This window comes from Ictalurus furcatus, chromosome 9 (assembly GCF_023375685.1).
Source record: "Ictalurus furcatus strain D&B chromosome 9, Billie_1.0, whole genome shotgun sequence".
NCBI lineage: Eukaryota > Metazoa > Chordata > Actinopteri > Siluriformes > Ictaluridae > Ictalurus > Ictalurus furcatus.
The window spans coordinates 12,089,529-12,112,375 of NC_071263.1; the positions used below are offsets into that span (position 1 = coordinate 12,089,529).

General features: G+C 41.4%; 1 protein-coding gene across 1 annotated transcript in view; it reads right to left on the reverse strand.

Annotated features, from left to right (window-relative positions):
* The window catches only part of mboat2a (membrane bound O-acyltransferase domain containing 2a), a 73,816-nt gene that overhangs the window by 19,196 nt on the left and 31,773 nt on the right, over positions 1-22,847 (reverse strand). Inside the window, exons 2-4 of the mRNA XM_053632735.1 lie at positions 20,522-20,667; positions 13,529-13,606; positions 3,162-3,257 (exon numbers count right to left, since the gene is read on the reverse strand). Coding sequence (XP_053488710.1) covers positions 3,162-3,257; positions 13,529-13,606; positions 20,522-20,667 — 320 coding nt within the window. The remainder of the gene's footprint in view (positions 1-3,161; positions 3,258-13,528; positions 13,607-20,521; positions 20,668-22,847) is intronic.

A 22,847-nucleotide genomic window follows, 5' to 3' on the forward strand; every position in this document is an offset into this window, starting at 1 on the left:
CGTGTTAGTATTGTTCACAGAGCTTATTTTTTGCAATAATCCAAAAGCCTATGTGAAAATCCTATTGGGTTTTTGTCGAGGGAACCGGTGTGATGCTAACTTTCGGTTTCCGGTACAAAATGACGTCATCCCTGCACCGCTCTATTGGGTGATTTGGCTACGTCTCTCCTCCTGTAAACTCTGTAATTGCCTTTTCTGCATTCGTCTGAATTGTTTTCATTTGGTTGAATATTGTTATATTTGACGAGATGATGCACTTTAAGGATCAGTCTAATTTGATGAAAGATTTGTACATCAGCAGGAATGTAGCACATCGTGGAGATGAAAGCAGCGGTCTGTTTATTCAAATGTGAAAGTGCAATAAAAATGTCTTGTCCCTAAAATAAGCCCTACTACCTGGTAGACTGGGAGGGCTTTGGACCTGAGGACCAGTCCTGGGTCCCTGCGAGAGACAGCTTAGAGTTTCACAGAGAACATCCAGATCGATCTGAACCCATCTCCAACCTTAAGCAATCCTATGTATGTCAAAGGTAGACAACTTAAAAAAAAAAAAAACATTCATCATTTAGATCATCAATGAAAGAACAAGAACAGAAGTAGTTATAGTCGTTCTCAACTTCTGGTGGACCTAAACATAAACAGACCAGCTTTCTAACTACGTAAAGGTCAGGCAGATTTTTAACAAATCTGCTGTCCACTTGCAGTATTACTGAAGCCAGTCCTTGATCTACATGTGCATATTTTAAGTTAACGCTTCCTACAGTGCTTTGTGATTGAAAAGTTGCATTTCTCAGCTATATCACAACCATCATCCATTGTTCGTCCCACTACACCAGCCGCAATCATGCACCTGTTATAGTCCTCCAACTAGCCATGCGTGAAATTCAGTTGGTTCTCACAAACATTTTGCTTCTTTAAAAGCTACTGCCATGTTTCTGCCCACTGGGTAATGCCAGATGGAAAAGGCTGAAGGCTGTACATGTACAGAAAGCCATAACAGAATTGAGACAGGGGGCTTTAGACAGTAAAGAGGACAAATCGGTGCTTTAATAATCAAGGTTATTACGTAGATTAAAGACTGATATATTGAAGTCTGAGATATTCAAAAGATTAAAACAGATCATTAAAATGGCCCATACTGTAGTTCAGCACAGGATCATTTATTGCAGTAATTAAAACTTTTTTTTTTGTATGTGATGACTATCTTGGGCAAGGAACAAAGGCACACTGCTCTCAATGACCAATGCAATCTTTAAACCTGCTTTAGATTCCAGAAAAAATCTGTTTGGTCAGTTTGTGTCAAAGGATAATAAAAATATCATAAAGGTCATGGTTTTAACCCTAACACATGCATCACAGAAAGGCAGCTGCATATCTAGCCGATTCTGTTTATGCCTTGGCCACGGTACTTACCAACCATCGCCATGAACACTATGCTCCAAACAAACCTGCAGGCAAGCTATTCTGTAATCATAAACAGTCGCTCTGTAGTTTGCTGATGCCACATACACGGGTGTGAAAATCGGCATATTTTTGGCCTCTCGCAGTCTCACACAGCCTTTGAACACCTGGGCGAATACAGTGTCATCAACATTGCTAAATAAGTGTTTTAGCCAACAGCTGCATCCTAAGACATGAAGTTGCCTTGGTATCTTAATCTTGAATGAACTGTTTAATTCTGGAGCCTCGGCAGAAGTTATTTTGATCAGTGTTGATGGGGGATTCAGATTGGGTTGTGTGTGAAAGCAGACAATGGATATTAAGTTAAAGTCCAGACTGTCTACTTTATTTTGAGGGCTGGATATATTAAGGTCTAAAATAATATATGTGAGTGAAAAAATTCCAGCTGTAAGATTAGGGGGGGGGGGGGTTGTTGGTTTGCATTCAAATAAGTATTTCAGTAAGAAATATTGTTATTTTTGGCAGCCACAGCACGTAACGACGGTTTGTTTATATCTCCATGGTAACAACCTGGGTACACTTGTGTCTGTGTGTGTCTGCGTGTGTGAGGGGGAGAGAGAGAGAGAGAAGAGAGAGAGAGAGAGACAGAGAGAGAGGAGAGAGAGAGAGAGACAGAGAAAGAGAGGAGAGAATTGAACTTCAAAAGCCTTGCATGCGCATGCGCATCAGACGGTATCTTGGTGATATGCATTGACTAGTGTGTTTATCCAGTGCTCAAAGAACCACGGTTACATACACAACTACAGGCCAGCTGAATATTACGTAGAGTTTAATTACATAGAGTTGATTTCACTAAACACTTTCGTTTGTTCATCTTCAGTAACTGCTTCATCCTGGTCAGGGTTGTGATGGATCCGGCATGACTAAGTCCAGGATAGGATTACACGCAGTCGATCGCAGGACCCCACCCTCTCTCACACTCGTGCAGCATTCGACTAAAGCTTGTCCATATCTAGACTTCTGACTAGGAAAACCCATACTGGGAATTCCTACTCAGGAACTTGGGATGGTCTCGTCAACTCCGAGTTCAGCAAATCAACATGGCTGCTCACGGCATCAGGAGTAAACAGAAGCGGCTCTTCTTAGCTTGAGTCATGAATGAATGAATGATTTAATGAATCATGCTTTATATACAAGTATTTGCTTAGATCAATCAACACACAGATATATTTGCTTGTTAAATCTATAACACTGAATGTATGGTTTCCTGTACTGAGGAGGAAACTATACATCGATCATCACAGTTAGCTGGTTAGATTGACGCTAACAAAAGACTAACATGGAGGCCTCCAAGTGGGTTTTTTCCCCCCTCCACAATGACGCAATTTGATGGGTCTCAATAGGGTCACCATTCACACCTAGGGCCAATTTAAAGTATCCAATCCTAACAGCATGGTTTTGGGATGTGGGAAGGACCAGGTGAAACCCACACAGACACCGTGAGAACATGCAAACCTCACATACATACATACAAATAACCTGAACTCAGGATCAAACCATGAACCCTGTGAGCTGTGAGCCATTACAATACCTGCTGTGCCCACTAAATACTTTGTTTAGGCTTTTTAAAAAGGTATTTACACAGTGAGGTTGGATTCTGAACTGCATCCTTTGCTCATCAAAGAGTTCTACATCTGGCACTCATGCCACAGAAGGATATCTTGCAATCCCAGTCGCAACGGTGTGCTGGAAGAACTTACCCAGTGAAGTCTGCCGAGTACATGCCGTAGTCGAAAAAGTAGACCCGGGTGATCTGGCAGAGGGTGAGGTAGCCCAGAGCGACCACAAAGCAGTATCTGTAAGAGAACAGTGGGGATATCCTGAATTAGCAATGGCATCACTATAGGAAGGAAAACAGAGCAACATTCAACTGTCTTAAGTTTGTCACCTTAAAAACTGTCCTCTGGATGATTAGTACCGCTTTCTACGCACCTCATTGCTGATGGTTTGGTGTAGACTATGAGAACATGCTCATTTATTTATTTAAAAACATGCCGGCGTAACAATCGGTTTCGTTAAAATACCCAACACTTAATAACCTTCTATATTTAGATGACCTGCGATGTGTGTCGCATGCTAAGCAGAAGTGAAAAAAGTCTGCAGGCTGTCTCATAAACCAGAAAGCAGGCTCACTCTGGCATTGTAGATGCTAATTTATGCAAGAGTACAGGAATGAATTAGCGTGCAATGTGAGAGACATACCCAAAAAAAGCCTTTCGTTTATCTTCAGTTTCAGAAATAGGGCACACACAGAAAATAAATAAATAAATAAATAAAAAAGGATGTTGCTCGTTTGACGGTGGAGCTTTAACAATCTTACAAACCAACAATAAACAGATGAACTAAGATACAGCAACAGCTACGTCACAGCAAAGCACCGTCCATCTTCCTGCAGCGGTTCTCGTCTCACTACAAGACAAAGTGTCTTTTCTTCAGCCTATGAAGTGTGACGGGTTCAAACCCCACCCCAGATTCCACTGAGAAGTGCTCAGGGTGGATCGTTGGCCAGTAATGTTTTCAGTGCCAGTTTAAGATCTCGCCAGTGCCACTGGAGGCATTCAGACGCAGCAGCTTTAACACTGGCTCTCTTTATCAGTCGACGGCTTCGCTGTGAAAGGCCTTGTTCTGCTGGTGGGCATGCGGCTTCGCTCCGTGGGTGAGCTGTGATGAGGCTTCCCTCCTCTGGTGCACTAATGTAGGCCTGTAGAGCTCTTGACCGAGCGGCTTACTGTTGTGCAGAACACGGCATCAATACAGCGTTTGTTTCATCGAAGAAACTGCATTGTCTTTGTCTTAAGTGAAATTTCAGTTGAGAATAAAGAAGTGAGAACTGAATGAAAAAGGAAAGTCCCTGATGCACAGATGTTAAAAACGCGCTGTTCCGCTTCAATCCATCATTAAGTACTACAATATTTAATTGGGTATAGGATCTCTGTTTTTAAGGAATAATTGCCTGCTTTGGTAAATGAACTCGAACACTTTATTCTAGCACTATCAGAAGGGAGTCTTTTTTTTTTTTTTTTTTGTATATGACCACCAAGCATACAAATGAATGCGTACGTACGTTCAGCAGTCAATTTGCCGTGAAGAGGCAGTGTGTAGTCAAGCAAATGCATTATCTGTTCACTGACTGCATACAAAGTATTAGAATGTTGCCACTGTGGCATAAGACAAGTATAATAATCTTACTGCCCTGTGCAGAAGAAAAGTATTACAGGAAAGAATGTTAAAGGACACAAAAGGCAGCATGGACTATTGATAAAAGACCGGAGGATCTGTTCTGTTCGTGTGATAAAGCGACCACGGCTAATATAAAGGTATAGAGTTTATGAAAGTGGCATGTATACCGATCAGCCATAACATTAAAACCAATGACAGGAGAATTGAATGACATTGATTATCTTATCTCGTTACAATGGCACCTGTCAAGGGGTGGGCTATATTAGGCAGCAAGTGAACAGTCAGTTCTCGAAGTTGTTGTGTTGGAAGCAGGAAAAATGGGAAGGCGTAAGGATCTGAGCGCCAAATTGTGATGTCTAGACGACTCGGTCAGAGCATCTCCAAAACAGCAGGTCTTGTGGGGTGTGACCGGTATGCAGTGGTTAATACCTACCAAAAGAGGGCGAAGGAAGGACGACCCGGTGAATCGGGGACAGGGTCATGAGCGCCCAAGACTCAATGATGCGTGTGGGGAGCGATGATTTGCACCGTTTGTTCCAAGCCCATATAAGAACAACTGTAGCACAAATTGCTGAAAAAGTTAACGCAGGTTATGAGAGAAAGATGTCAGAACACACAGTGCATTGCAGCTTGCTGTGTATGGGGCTGTGTAGCCGCAGACCGGTCAGAGTGCCCATGCTGACCCCTGTCCACCACTGAAAGCTCCTACAATGGGCAGGAGAGCATCAGAACTGGACCTGGGAGCAATGGAAGAAGTTGGCCTGGTCTGAGTAATCATGTTTTCTTTTACATTATGTGGACGGCCGGGGGTGTGTGTGTGTGTGTGTGTGTGTGTCGCTTATCTGGGGAAGAGATGGCACCAGGATGCACTATGGGAAGAAGGCAAGCCAGCGGACGTAGTGTGATGCTCTGGGCAATGTTTTGCTGGGAAACATTAGGTCCTGGCATTCATGTGGATGATACTTTGACTCATACCACCTACCTAAACACTGCCACACCTTTTCATAGCAACGGTATTCACTAATGGCAGTGGCCTCTTTCAGCAGGATAATGCGCCCTGCCGCACCACAAACATTGTTTAAGAATGGTTTGACCACCAAATTCCCCAGATCTCAATCCGATCGAGCGTCTGTGGAATGTGCTGGACACACAAGTCCAATCCACGGAGGACCCACCTCACAACTTACAGGACTTGGGTGCCAGATACCACAGCACACCTTCAGAGGTCTTGTGGAGCCCATGCCTCGATGGGTCAGAGCTGTTTTGCTGGCACAAGGGGGACCTACACACCTACAGATGCTCAGTGTATGGTCTTACATTCACAATTTTATTCATCATGTCTTCACAGTATAGAGACATTTTGAAGCTGTTCCACAATCAACAAAATAAGATGCCATGATACATTTGCAACTTGTTTATGACCTCTCCGAACTGCAGAGAATTAGGGACGGGATGCCAGTGTTGCATGTTAAAAAGTCACGGTTATGTTACTAATCTGATATGGACCCACAGCATAGAATTCTCATGACGTGCACAATATTGTTCAGGGTGCCTCCATCATCTCTAAAACCCTGAGCTCGGCAATAATGCAGGTCTAACTTATTCTTGACAAGGTGAAATTAATCACAGTTTCAACATGATGGACGACGAGGAAATCTGGTGTACTCTTAGTATACTGAACTGCTATTGGGGGGGATTAAGATTATTGGCCGAAAACCCAAACCGAAAATTACATTACAAAAAAAAAAACTGCCTTTTTTAAATAATTGTATGCTTTTTAATCATTTTCATGTGTTTGAATGAATATCAATTGAAAAAGGCAATGAAATTAATAGCACTTTTATTAAAAGTCACAAATAACTAACAAAATAACAATAAAACATATATATATATATTATATATATATATATATATATATATATATATATATATATATATATATATATATATATAAAATATTATATTATATTATATTATATTATATTATATATAACATATCAATATATTCTTCATTTAGTAACATCCATGTAACAGAAAAGTGCCTTGGCTGAGCAAAGACTGCAAATTGCTATTTTGACGTCCTTATCAGAAGCGTTTAAATAGTTCCACACCGCTGACAGGATCGCTCTTTGCTCGGTAGTGCGGTGATGGCATTAGCGCGAAGTCGAAGTTTCGGTACGTCCCTAGAAAAAACCTACACCTTGCTAATTCAATGAAAAAAAAAATTAAAACAGTTCAAGTCTTAAACAGTTTCGGTAAGTCTGTGCCCAATGCAGCCTTATATTCCTGTTCATGTCCTACAGCACTGGAACCAACTCTGGCTGGGTTGAAAGTGTGGTGCGTTCCGAGATGCTTTTCTGCTCATCACGGTCATAAAGAGTAGCTATCGGAGTCACCGCAGACTTCCTGTCTGTCTAAATCGGTCTCCTCTGGCCTCTCTTATCGACAGTGTAGTGCTGTCACTCAGTGCGTGCTTTTGTTTTTTCTGTGCAATTCTGTGTAAACTCTAGAGACTGCTGCGTGTGAAAATGCGCATGTGTACCATTTAAAAAAAAAAAAATACACAGCTCCAACTTATTAAGGAATAAAACCATTGCTGTTCTAGGAAGACAATCAACAACAGGATGGTGTGATGAGGCCTGATAAGCAAATGAAACAACGTACTATACGGCTCCACTACATACTGTGCTAAACACAAAACACTGTGCACTGAGATAAGCGAGTGTGAGGAGCCGGAGCTGCTCAAGCTCTGGTTCCTCCCTCGGTTCCTCCCTGCCATTCATCCACATGTCTCCACCGGCCCTTCACTGATGGAGTGGGCCGGCAGTCCAGAAGCCTCTGAGAGCTTTTATAAACAAGTGCCTTTCTGAACACAATAAAAGCCTGCATATATGGAAGCATAAAACAGACTTCAATTTATTCCTATCTAGCAACAAGAACTAAAAAAAGCAGCAACTTAACTGGATAATAAAGGAACTAAAATCAATCAGCTCAATGAGCTCTATTCATTCTGAAGTGCTTTAGTAAAAACAGTGAGCAAATAGACTGAGTCACATAATTCCTGCAAAGAGCACGCCTGGTGCTCTGACTTCTGGGATTGCAATTCCGTGAAATGACACCACACCCTTTCTACACGAACACACTCTGCATTTCTTCTTACACAAATGGACACAAGCAGTGAATACAAGAGTGCAAGGGAATTGATAGAGCTCCTAGAGCTGGTCACAGCTCACACACACACACACACAATTATACGCACAGCAATAGATCAAGCCATGAAAGTGCTACACAGTACAAATGCATGAATGTGTCCTTGTTATCTAAATATTTCAGATAATGTCAAAAGCATTTACGTTACAGCCCACCTATACATTCCATCTATAAATTGCATCTGGTAGAACTGAGTGACGTGGACGTGACCAGGGTGTATCAAGAGCAGCTTCAGTTTACCAGGAATATCAAGGTATTACAAGCTTCACTGCAAACTTCCAGCTGACGGTTACTATTTGGCAACATCTGTAATGCGAACACAACTTTCTTTTGAAACGCACCACGTTCGTACATCGCGTGTTCCATCATAGTAGGAGCAGCAAATGAACGCGCTAGTAGCCCGGGCCTGCATCAACAATTTGCTCTGGAGTTCAGCAAACAGCTCTTCAGCTGTATATGATTAAGACGAGCAGGCGAGAGAGAGAGAAAGGGAGGGGGGGAGCCAGATGGTTCGCGTTAATGTTTTTGTTGTTCCTATTGCTAGCACTGCTGTGCCGAGTGATGTGTGGGTACAAGAGAAGAGCCAGAAATGTTGGAGCATTTATACTGGAGGCCACGTTTGGGGCTGTTTTTTGTTTTTTTGGCCGCACTTTTGACCATTACTTGGGCAACTATTTCGAATACTATTCAGTTCCGATAGCAACTGATTCATTTCCCTAAATATCATGTAAATGATCAATTTTCCCCATCATTCCACTGAATGGGAAGGGTGAACAGCCCCAATTCATGAATGTACATACCATACATTTGTTTAAATCAAAGCCCCCCTATCACGTGGCACCCCCCCCCACCCCATATTGTAGGAGACCAGGTATAATTATTATCTATTCTATATAAAATCTATCGATATATAACCTAATCTATTTTGATAGATTTTTTTTTCTTTTGTGTTTGTTCTTTTTTTTTTTAAATTATTTTTCATAACGTGATTTTTTTAATGACTTTTATAAAACTATATAATGGACAGGTATGGAACATGAACGATCAAAAGTGTTTCTGAACACTAGAACTAGTTTGAACAAGGAAACTAGGCTGTAATAACGTGGACTATTTTACATGTTAAACATCTTGTGTTCGCATATGAATGATGTAAATTGAGATGAAGGGCACTTCTCGTTATCCATGACATTGTTAAACCTCCGGCTCTCGGCCTCTCACTGAACAGAGCAGACACAGAGAGAGGTGAGAGCGCAGCGGGAAAGCAAGACCTCGCGCTTGCAGGACAGGACTGGCCACATTTGGAAAGTTGCTAAGGTTTGTCCAAAAAGTCGCTAGATTTGTCGCTAGGCACAAAGTCGCTAAAGAGGTCTGAAAAGTGTCTAAGTTGGCAACACTGGTCTGCACTGACCGCTAGATAAAAGGCAGGCTAAGCTCCGCCGCTCCCCAGCAAAATGAAAATACAGATGGTGAGGGAACGCTGGGTTTTTCATTTACGCACATTCTATTTGAAATGCAATAAAATACACAGAGTACACAAATTATGCCCTGTCTGTTTTTTTTCATGAAAACAATTTTCGCCCCCCTTCCCCCCCCTTGAATCGTTACAATATCAAAATTTACACACTTCATGGCAGATTAACTTACACCAAGGCAGCTATAGTGACCGTTAATTTACTGAACACCATGGGAACAGCGGCCGGCAGGTAACCTGAGCCTCTCAAACAAATTCTATTTTCTGCACCATTAATCATAGCGACGCTTCTAGCATTCTCTCTCTGGCTTTACACTCTTTTCAATTTCCTTGTCTTTTTCCACTGCATCAGTGTCCCCTGAGTAAACTACTGAGGTCCTGCCCTGTTACTGTATCCAATAATGTCTGTATACAGCACTCCATTGCTCCTCAATACAATGGCATCTGAACAAGTCTGGGACTTTGCTATGGGCTACAGCTCATTACAAAGTTATGTCTAGACTTCAGACAATATGAGCTGTATTACCATGAATAGACTTTTTTTTTTTTAAAGCAAAGTACACAGTCTTATCCAATAGGGTATAGTAAGAATACCTAACAGTCTCTCCCTCTCTTTACCTCCCTCTCCCTCTCTCCTTCTGTATAGCCACACATGAGATTATGCAAACGCCAGTGATCCTGACCCTTTCTGCTCTCCGGACCTGCCTGATCCATCCTGATGCCCTACATCTGGATGGAGTTCTCATCAACTGGAGTCTACATTCTGCTACTGACGACGACCCTAAGCAGTGCAGCCTGGAGACTGCTGAGGACGGTGCCGCCTGAAGTGGCATGGGAATGTTTTTGGACCTCAATTTCACATGGACCATTTCACTGTGGTCGCTGGGACTACGGTTGCTGCTATGGCCTTGGGACTGCAATTACCACATACAGTTTTGCACTCAGGTCTCCTTTAGGGAACAGTGGATCAACTCAACAAAACAGACTTCATATAAAACTATAATGAACTTTCTTTTACTCTCACACTATCCATTGTTACGGGCTCCCTTTTGAGTCTGGTTCCTCTCAAGGTTTCGTCCTCATATCGTCTTAGGGAGTTTTTCCTCACCACCATCGCCATCAGCTCACTCATTAGGGATACATTCACATTTAAAATCTGTACCCTGTGTTTATATGGTAGTTACAACCATCGACTCAGATAAGCAAGTCGCAAGCCATCGATGAAATAAGCCTCAACAAAGAATAAATGAAGTACTAGGGCTGCGACTAACGATTATTCTCATAATCGTTTTAGTTGGCCAATAATTTTTTTCGATTAAATCATTAACATCTTTTCGTTTATTGCGAATAAAATCCACAAACTGAGTGTTAAGAATATAAACTTCAGACTAAAACTTTACATAACTGTTTGTCCAATTATACAAGACTGAAAAGAACCCAATACACACAGACACACACCAGAATATATATATTATTTTATTATTATTATTAAAAAAATAGTATTTATGCATTACTTTTCATGGACGCACAAAAAGCACTGAATTAAACTACGGTCCTAAATTATGTTATTAATATTAACCATAATTACCTTATGGTTTCTGTTACTCACTGTCTTTAGGAATATTGTTTTACTTTTGATCATAGTGTTTTAATTAGACATTACAGATCTTCCTCACGCTCTATCACCACATCTACACCGCGCGTGAGGAGCAACGTTACCTCGTTACTAACACATCATTTCCGTTATAATAAACAACAGAATTTACACTGATACAGCATATAATGGCAATAAACTTAAATTAAACTAAACCTTTTAAGCAGCTCGCGCCAGCATCACTGTCGTGCTTCCCTGCTACACAAACTCTACTTCATAAAGTTTGATCTTCTCCACGGTGTTTTATATAAAATGCTCCCCTGCCTTAGAAGACTTAGAGGTCGCACACTTTCTTCCTCAGTCACGTGATGATTTCAGTTCTGTCTGATGGAGACTGAGGTCGTGTTGGGAATAAAAGGTGACGCTGACAGAAAGTAAAGTGAAGAAAGTCATTATCGGTGAATCTGCTGGGTATATGGTGTCGCATTACATGCGTATGACATCATGCGCCGTCGACTAGGAAGCGGCTTATACTTCCGGTTAGTAAAAACCCGCTAGTGTTCCATTTTAGATGATATTACCTTTCTAAAATTCACACAATAGACGGTAGAGCACACAGTGCATAGTACGTCATTTGGGACACAACTTTAGTATTTACCCTCCGAAGCGTGTTTTCGGAGCAGACGTAACGTAATGAGTAAATCTCTCCCGTGCTGCGCGCAGACCAACTAATCGATAATGAGATTCATTAGCAACAATTTTCATAATCGATTATTATCGATTAGTTGTTGCAGCTCTAATCCCATCTCAAGTATGCTTCATAAAATATCTCATTCGTGACAATAAAACAAATCATGTCTGCATTGCTTATTCGAAACGGCTTGTTGCAGAAATACAACTCCTTTTGTTATGCTGCGACTTTGCATGAACTTGTTGCTGCTAAAGAGATGAGACCTGTACAGTACTGGTCTAAATATCTGATTCCAAAATTGGTCATTAGTATTTCTAATGGGGTACATGGAACTTAAAGCTATTATGGGTTTTGAATCGTGCCTAATTTTGTTTTAAAGGTCTCGTACAATAGATTTACATGCATCCAAGGACTAAAAACACTTTAACGTGCTCATAATTTGAACTGCAGCATTACCTTTTCCCCCAGTGTCACAAACGACTCGTTAAATGATCCGTTCTAAAGGATTCGTTCTAAACTCCTCCTTTCAGAGAGAATACTCTGCTCGGATTGGTCAGATGTCCCAGTCTGTTGTGATTGGTCTACCGCTCTCAGCGAGCAGCCGATGAGGACCTACGTAGGTTAGTACAGGAAGTAAGTCTGGAATTACTGACGACTCGTTTCAGCTGTTCAGAATCGGTTCCTTCTTTTGGGAGTCGTAACGCCGTTTGTGGTGCGCTTTGATTTTGGAAACGTTGCAGACTTTTTACAATCACAAACAGCTCTATAACACACTACATGAAAGGTAATATGTCACAAACCATAACAGATGCACTTTAATAAAACAGGGTTCATTCTCCACATATGAACCTGCACTCCTGTTCTCTTCCTAGAGGAGCCGTCCTCGTCTCATCACCTTTCCGGGTAAAACACACACGACTACACGTTACAGCGGGAAGAGTTTTCAGCGAGGATACACCAGTTTAGCAGTTTTCCAGCCAGCTATTTCTAGCTCATGCAGGGCAGCAAAATTAGTTTCGGGGAAGGGGATGATCATTTTGCAATCTGGCAAACGGGATTTTACACTTCAGAGAAACCCATTAGAGGGAATGCCTCCAGAAAGTGTTCAAATACTTAGGAAAAGAAACCCTACCCACTCTGAAATGTTTAGAACTACTGGTGATTAGGAATCATTATTTGGGGAAAATAAATCTAATTTTGTCACGAACATAACATTTCCACAAGTGGCCACTTTTGCAATACTGACCTAATTTCTAATTATATTCATACTGCATTTGATGTTATTAGAACTTTTTTAATCTTTAATAAAACTTTCCTGCTCATCAGAAAATCCGAGAACACAACCATAGAGCACTAGTATATGGCCAAACGTATGTGTACACCTGACCATCATACCCATATGTGGGTCTTCCACATATGTTGGAAGCACACAGTCAGTTCAGAATGTGTTTGTATGCTGTAAAATTAAGGATTTCAATTCAGTGGAACCCAAACCTGTTCCAGCATGTGTAAAGTGAGATCCATTAAGGTTAGAGTGACCTGCAGAGAACCATGACCTCAAGCCCACTCAACACCTCCTCACCAAACATCAGTGAAGAACCTCAGCAATGCTCTTGGAGCTGAATGAGCACAAATCCCCATAGACACGCTCTAAAATCTAGTGGGAAGCCTTCCCAGAAGAATGGAGATTATTATAACGGGCAAAGGGGGGCAGAATCTGGAATGGGCTGTCCAAAAAAAAAAAAAAAAAAAAAAGCACATATGGGTATGATATCCACATGTCCACAAACCTTTTTTCTACAAATTGTGCTCTCATGCCAAAAAAAAAACCCAGAGTCAAGCTTTGATTATTTGGAGCCGTCTCCAAAAATTCCGCACCTTACCCAGCTTATAAGTGATGATGATTTGAGAAAGTTCTTACCTGTGCATGTGCTCCACCCCAGTGAAGATCATGATACCGTACGTGAGTCCACTCTGAACCAGAAAGTGTAAAGCATACCTGGAAAAAAAAAGAAAAAAAAAAAAACATGAATTAATGCTAGTTTGGAGCGGAAACACGTTGGCCGGTCCTTTTAACGGGAACACATCCAGAAGCCACTGCAGCAGGACCGCCAGATTCAATAAACCCATGTAGAATCAATCACCACGCGTTCAGCGACAATCAAACCTGCTTAGTGCTTCTACACAGCATGAAGAGAACGTGGATTCGGCTGACAAAAGGACGTCACAGCCATACTAATCATCATATCTATTCAAAACAGAGGACAATTCATGTCCATGAACAGATCGAGACTCTGAGTCAACGTAGCAAACATTCCCCAGCCTTACACAATGCTACGACATAAAGAGGGGCACACTGTGATTTCACTTAAAAGGTGTTTGATCAAAAAAAAGATTGTTTCTAATACTTGAAAAAATGATTCAAACTGTTTAGTCCAGGTGTCCAATCTTATCCGGAAAGGGCCGGTGTGGGTGCAGGTTTTCATTCCAACCAGCAGGAGCCACACCTGATTAAACCTGTTTAATCAGTTGAGCTTGGTTTTCAATAGACTCAGGTGGGGCTTCTGATTGGTTAGAATGAAAACCTGCACCCACACCGGCCCTTTCCGGATAAGATTGGACACCCCTGGTTTATTCCCTTATAATTGGCTAAAAATGTAAATTAAATTTAAAAAAAAAAATCACAAAATTCCAAAAAAGCCCTAAGCGACCATGCATTTTTGTTGTTTTCTCGTGATCACGACTTAATTTTCTCGTGATCTCGGCATAACAAAAGCCGTTTTCTCACTACGTAATTTTATCCCGAGAATATCTCCCGCCTTGTGAAAGGGACTGGTGTTACATGCACGTTGGCATCGTGGCCATCAGAAATGTAATGATTGTCCGCTGTAGAGATGGACTTTATCTCCGCATTAACAGAGACAGATTTTAACTAGAAATAGTGACAGGCAGTTGTTCTAGAACTGGAATTGAAATAAAAACATTATAAAAAGGGGAAAAAAAAAAAAAAAAAAAACCAAAGATGTCAAGTCATGATGGAAACAGGGATTTCGTAAGTGCCGACGTACCCATGGATTGTGTCCGCTGCCATGAGTAATGCAACACTTGTACTTTCCCAGTTACTTCCTGTATCACACTGACTCACTGATTCGTTCTTCTGTGGTCAGGGCTCAAACAGTGACAAACCCAGACTATACACTTGGGCAAAGGTGAGATTTTCATCCACTGAGCAATAGTATCCAAAGTGTGATTAACTGTTGATCGTAAGATCTTGTGATAAATAACCACGCATTTCTGTCATCTGGCCTACAGGTGACTTCACTGCTCATGGGCATCGAGCTGATATGGGTTACTACATGATTAACAAATTTCAGATTTTGCCGCTTTTTCACCACAGGAACTTACCCAAGGACCTACTAACTTTTGGAGTTTCCACCGCAGGGACCAAGGTCTAAATTAAGTTTCGGGTAAAATATTTATCCCTCGCAAAATCCTTACTCAGGAGGTGGTGCTTTTTGAAAAGGCAGGAACTTTGTGCGTGGAACATGCTGATTGGTTGCTTGCACGCAGCATTTGTTTTTCAACCAGCATTTGTAAAAGTCTGCTGCTGTGCGTACAGTAACCGTTGTTTATTGCTGTTCAAATCGACACAATGGAGCTTCTTAAAAAATACAACAGATGGACCGACTGTCTTTATACATCATTACATCATTGAAATCAGTTTACTTTGTGTTAATAATCAGTTTGATTGTAGCATACTTCAAGGCTTCATATCCTCGCCAAGGGCTTGTCGTGCGCAGTCATACGTCACCGGACTAATCTGCCTAATCTTCATGGCACTTTAGAATGCGATGGAAACGCGGAGAACATAAGTCTGGAGGAGCCAAATGGTCCCTTGAAAAAAGTTCCTGGGACTAATTGTTCCGGGTAATTTCGGTGGAACCGCGGCTTAAGTTGGACTCTTTACACAGGACAACTCTGCAAATTCCACACTACGTGTTATGTAAAAGTAGCTTACATCATACTGTTGTAGCCATGAATGCTACGGTCCTTTCAGTTCTCATTTACTTCACGGAACTGCCCCGAAACATCCTCAGTAACACAGTTGCAGAAATCTCACAGAATCATAATGATAATAAGTCTTTATTGATCACATATACATTAGAGCGCAGTGAAATGCTTTTCTTTGCATACCCCAGCATGTTAGGAGGTTGGGGTCAGAGCGCAGGGTCAGCCATGGTACAGTGCCCCTGGAGCAGAGAGGGTTAAGGGCCTTGTTCTAGGGCCCAACAGTGGCAGCTTGAAACCCCGACCTTCTGATCAGTAACCCAAAGCCTTAACCACTAAGCCACCACTGGCGGACTTCACAAATGATAACCCTCCCTGGCTTCCTGCTTCGCCTCGTTGCATTGGGAGGTGAACCCATCTGCAGCTGTGCGTCAGGAGAAACATGCATCTCATCGCGCAATATGCAAGCCCTGGAGTGAGGATCAGCAAGGGGGTGTTTCAATCCCCAGCAGGTGCATGCATGCAAAACCTAGCCCAAAGCAGGAGGCTTTAATCCATTTCAAAGAATAATAAAAATTAACTATAAAAATAAATAGAAACCGGGGGGCGGGGGGGGACTTAGTGGTTAGCACGTTTGCCTCGCATCTCCATGGTTGGGGATGCCAATCCTACCTCCACCCTGCGTGCATGGAGCTTGACCCCCCCCCCGTGCTTCTGCAGGTTTCCTCCAGGTACTCCGGTTTTCTCCCCAAGTCCAAAGACACGCATTGCAGACTGATTGATATCTCTAAATTGTCTGTAGTGTGTATATGTGTATGTGATTGTGCCCTGTGATGGGTTGGCACCCTGTCCAGAGTCTCCCCTGCCTTGTGCCTAGAGTTCCCTGGGATAGACTCCTACATAGGGACAGGCTCCCCGTGACCCTGTGTAGGATAAACGGTATGGAAAATGGATGTATGGCTAAAAAAGATTTTTAAAAACGCTCAGATATAGCTCAGAGAATTTTTTTTCTTTCCTTCTACACAAAGAGATTCCGTGGTTTTGTTTTCCTTTATTGCAAATAGTCTGGAAATGACTAGGCAGATGCTTTATAACCATGCAATCATGACTGCTTAACTGTCCGTCTTCAGAAAGGAAGTGAAATGTGTCCACTTTGGACCTCAGTCGATGAAGCAACATGGAATTCCTGACATGACACGTGTCACATTGACCTGCAGCTGAAAGTGATGCTGGCTGGGCATGTTATCGGATATCGGACGAACAGAAGAACAGGTTTATTGGCAGCTACTAGACACACTGGTCATCATCCAATATACACTGAAGCTCGTGCTTGTCGCTTGCAGGGATGTGCGCACAGTAAGTATAATACAAATTCGCAGGTCAGAGTTCGCCAGACTTGAACTTTGGAACAGTCTTCACGTAAGCTTGCGTTTCTGGTCTCCAGCATATAAATGGAAGTCATTGGAACGGAAAGTGTACTGGGACCCACACCTTAACCCTAGGGCATGTTGACGACGCAAAACCACACTATGCTGTGTGAAAATATCAAGCAGCGTCTTCCAACAAAACAAGTGAGCCGATTACACACTGAATGCCATTTAAATGGCATCATTAATAGAAACTTTCACACCCATACAGCATGTGGAACGCCCAGAAACTGTTGCCACAAATTTGAAGCACATAACAGTCTAGGATGTCTCCGTATGCTATAGTTCACATTCACTGGAACTAAGAGGCCCAAATCTGTTTCAGCATGACAATGCTCCTGTGCACAAAGCGAGCTCCATGAAGACATGGCTTCCCAAGCTCAGAGTAGAAGAACTCGAGAGTCCTGACCTCAACCCCACTCAACACCTCCTCACCTGACTATCAGTGCCGGACCTTCACTACTGCTCGTGTGGCTGAATGGGCAAATCCCCACAGCTTCCCAGAAGAGTAGAGGATATTACATTACAACAGCAAAACATTAATTAAAACTGGAATGGGATGCTTAAAATACCATATGGTTATGATGGTCAGGTGGACACACACTTTTGGCCATATAGTGTATGACAGCATGTTTGTCTAGCATTTAAATCGAGTAGAACTCAATGCCAACTGTGTCGACAGACACCGCCCCTGCTAAGAAGTCTATTCATTCTTATTTCTAGTTGATATACAGTACTGTGCAAAAGTCTTACACATGCACAAAGAAATGCTGTAGAGCAAAGATGCCTTCAAAAATAATGAAATTAAATGTTTCTACATTTAAAACAACAACAAAAAAAATACTATAAAAAGCAATAAACAGTAATAAATGAAACAAGGTCAATATGTGGTATGAAGATCCTTTGCTTAAAAAATGAGTAGTCTCAGGTACTATTAATATGTGCAGTTTTATAAGGAAATGAGCTGGAGAACCTGCCCCGGTTCTTCTGGAGACTTTACACTCGCTTCTTATTTTTGCAGCAAAACTCAGCAGCCTTCATTGTGTTTTTTGTCTGAAAAGTGTGTCTTACCACTTAATATTCTGCTTTCTTTACACACATTTTTCTGTAACATTTCATTGTGTGCTGGAAAACTAAAATGGTAAATGGTCTGCACTTATATAGCGCTTTTTAAACCTGAACCTTGGGGTTCAGTGTCTTGCCCAAGGACACTTCGGCATGTGGAATCATGTGGGCTGGGAATCGAACCCTACGATTGCCGGACAACCCGCACTACCACCTGAGCCACGGCCGCCCCAACTAGTATTAGATAATGTAGAAGTCATAAAATAAAGATCTATAACATAGGTACATGATTTTGTTTAAGTACAGACTAGGACTTTTGCACAGTGCTGTACCTGGACCATTTTTGGATCGATGCCAAAATGCAATCTGTTCATTTGGGGGAAGCAAAGACAAGTCCATATAAAGTCCACATTTAAGCACTTACGTTTGAGATCTTGCACTAACTCGAATTTCCAGACAGACAGATGGCCAAAATCCTAGATAGCCAGTAAATGAGCTTGAGTTCCTGAACATGAAGGTGTCAGGAACATCTCTGTATGAAACCATGAAGACAAGCAAGCTATTGATGAAAAACTATTTCAGGACACTTGACCACTGTTTGGATCAGTTCCAAAAACTAATCAGTCCAGCTGCTGGTTACAGTCATAATCCCGTATTAATCCCTGAATGTCCCCTACAGGGGATCAATAAAAAGGTACACCTTATCTTATCTTATCTTAAAAACCTTCAAACGCTCGTTCCTGAGATATTGCGCCACTCGAACAGATATAGTGGCTGGGGCGTACAAACGTCCTGACACTGGAGATTTTTCGTCATTTTCAAGTATTTCGCGTTCAATATGCAATGCACAGATATTCCTTTTGTACTACTAATATAGAAAACGAGCCAAAGCAACAGCACTCTTCTTTAATTATTAGTAGGGCTGCAACTAACGATTATTTTCATAATCAATTAGTTGGTCGATTATTTTTTTTTTTCAATTAATCGGTTAATCAGATGATTCATCGATTAATGGTTAATCTGCAAACTTACAGTACCTTTTTTTCCATTTATTTCAAATAAAATCCACAAACTGAGTGTTACAAATATAAACTTCAGACTTTACACAGCTGTTTGTCCAGTTATATAAGACAGAAAAGAACCCAATACACACAGACACACACTAGAATATATATTTATTCAGGACTGTAGTTTAATTCAGTGCTTTTTTTGTGCAGCTCTAAAAAGTAATACATAAACACTTGTAAATATATTTATGTATTACTTTTTATGGATGCACAAACAGCACTGAATTCTCCAGTCCTAGCAATCCCTGGTTGATTGGTAGAACCTGTCATTCCCCAGGGACTGGTTCAAATACCATTTGGTTCAATTACATTTTACTGTTGTTGCGACATTTCATTTGACTCTCTGAATTATCTGTTGTTTATTTTATCCATCCATGCGACACTCGAACTTGTCTACCACTTATAGGTTTTTGCAACTTATCATTTCATTTGTAAATTAATTTAAAATAAATCCATCAATGAATGATCGTCAGCTCAGCTAACGGGATATTTGTGAATGCATGTGAATAACCAAATTGATTAATTTTGACTATATTTTGATACATTTAACACACACACACACACACACACACACACACACACACATATATATATATATATATATATATATATATATATATATATATATATATATATATATATATATACACACATACATACACACACACACACACACACACACACACATATATATATATATATATATATAATTTAAACATTTTTAAAACCTTCCTACGGACCCTCAGCAATTATACCACTGATCACTAGGGGCCCGCGGAAACACTGCACTAGACTGTAGAGTGTATAGTGTAAGTGTATAGTACGTCATTTGGGACACAACTTTAGTATTTACTCTCCGGGGCGTGTTTTCGTAACAGAAGTAACGTAATAAGTAAATGTACCACACACAGATGAACACATCGATAATGAGATTCGTTGACAACAATTTTCATAATCCATTATTATCGATTTTATCGATTAGTTGTCGCAGCTCTTCATCAATAATTTACATTTCATGTATAGAAATTCTAAAAAGTAAAGGCTAAATTAAATCAATCCCAGTTGTACATATATCCGAGAGATTTTTCCCAGCTTTTAGAGTCGAAGGTGTCAATATCGAATAACCTGTACTGACTTCAAATTAGCATTCTTGACCTGAAGTTGATCCCTGAGGAAAACGGAATATAAGGTATTATATAAAGGTAGTTTTTGTCTGACATCCCATATCAGTGTTTTATGAATTTATGGCAGCTAGAAAAGACACAGAAGTGCTACAAATCACAGAACATTTTCAAAGTCTGATAACGCCTGAGGCACGGACACAGATGGACACAAAGCGTTTCTCACCAGCCGAAGCAGAAGAGGGCCAGGTAGAAGCCCAGCAGTGTGGCCACGACATGCCGGATAAAGGGACTGGTCTTGCTGGGGTGCAGATAGAGCCGAAACCAGCAGGCCGTGAGCAGGGCGAAGATCTGGCAGACCACAAAGTTCACCTGAGAAAGACAGATATGCAGAGTGAGAGTGAGGTCCAGAGTTATAGAGGTTTTCCCTCTCAGTACTCAGTACCAGGTGCGTTAGCTGGACAGTTAATTATCAAGGGCTGAGCCCAGATTCTTGTCCATGAAGACTGTTTTTGATGCATGTGAGGGCTAATTGCTTTAAAAAATGTGAAAATTGGACAGAAAGTCCAGGATTTATCTTAAAACTTGCCTCGGGTGTTATCACGGTATTCAGGACTACCAGAGCGATAAAATATAAAACCTTTTGGCTGTCTAACACAACATTAGGGTAGTTTGGTGTCGCTAGCCAAGGGGAGGTACTTAACTATACCGTCATTGTATGAGTTTATCTGCTACAGTGTCATGCAAAGTACATTATCTTTCCTTATGTTCTGCTCATATCATGTTCACGTAAACTTTAACTCATATAGACATTTACACACCTTGTTTTCCTGCTCAGCATCAGAGGATGATACTGTTTCAGTTTCAACCCCTTTACTGGTAAAAAATTATTATTATTATTATTATTATTAAATTGGTGTATATCCATCCCCCCCCCACACTAACTTTAATTACACCTTTAATGTTCAAGCAATATTTATTTTTTGCAGTATCAGAAAAAGTCCCGTATTAAGATGACATCATATTATCAAATCTTTTGGACATTTCATATTCAGGCACTGCTTTTTCTTTTCTGTATTGATTTTTCAATACGAAACTGATCTGGGATTTTGTGTCTCGTTCCACCCCTGTGACAAGCTAGAACCCTGTTCATGCCCTCATTGAGAAGGCAATAAAGCCAAAAGGTTCCCCACCCATCCACAAATATTATATTTCACAATGTCTTCTCTCACACGTATGCACACAGAGCCACAGAGCTCAGACTCTCTTCTGTCAACGTCATATCAGTCCCTGACTCTCACACACACCCGTACATTCACACTCGTGGCCAGTGTTACGAAAGCTGACAAAAGCCCAAAGCTCATTATCGGTGATGGATGACGGCGGAGTGTTATTCTCACTCCGCCGTCCGCAGGGTCTACATGGACACCAAATCACAGTGCACGAAGGCGGGGCTTTGATAACAGTGTACTCTGTGTACTCTCACACCCATAACCACGCACACTAATTACTAACAACATTCCTTTGAGTCACTTCCTCTTTGTCATCACATGCTGGTACACACAACTTCAGGGTACAGGTCACAGATTATAAAGCTTTGATGCCGACTGCGCTAATCATAGCTTGTCTCTTGCGCATGTAGGCAGCTGCAGTATTATAAAATACAGTATTTAACTGCACAATGGCTGCTAAGAATGATAAAGCCAGCAAAGCTTGCGGTTCAGTCTCCGTGTTGTTGTGTATGATCAAGGTAGCGTAATGGTCATATGGGGCTTGACTAATCGGGGAAGGATACGCAATGATCCAGAAGAGCCAATCAGGGAGTGAATATGGGTGAAGCCACGCCTTCATTTTGGTCTGTTTACACTGAAACGCGAGTTTTTAGAGTTTTTAGAGTTTTTAAACTAAAACGGGGTCTTCGGCTTTTCCAAAAGTCTCAGTTTTCTAGGATTGAAAACGCTGGAGTAGTGTAGACGACAGGCGTAACCGTAGCAACAGTTATGCGTTTTAAAACGAAAACGCAGTAGTGTAAACAGGGCCTGAAACTTAACTACAGCAACAGCTTAAAATGCCCAGCATGAGACTAAATAAATAAAAACTCGTTAAACTACAAACTGATCACAACAAGCACTCCATTAACTCTCTCCGTTTAGGAGTTCTTGAAAGAAACTGACTCGAGCCCAGGTCTGCACTTCTCTTCCCCCAGCTCTTCAGTAGAGTATGAATCAGAAATACACCTACTACTCATCTCTCTTAGCTGAACAAGAGCTGAGACGCTTACTCAACCAAAGTACCTCCCTTCAATTAAACTCCAGTTTCTAGATTGTTCTGCTGCATACCTTTATAGACACCTAAAATAGGGGGCATGGGGGCTTAGTGGTTAGCACGCTTGCCTCACACCTCAAGGGTTGGGGGTTCGATTCCCACCACCACCCTGTGGCACTCCGGTTCCTCCCCCAGTCCAAAGACAAGCGTTGTAGGCTGGTTGGCACTTCTAAATTGTCCATAGTGTGTGTGAGAGTGTGTGTGAGTGCCCTGCGATGGGTTGTCAC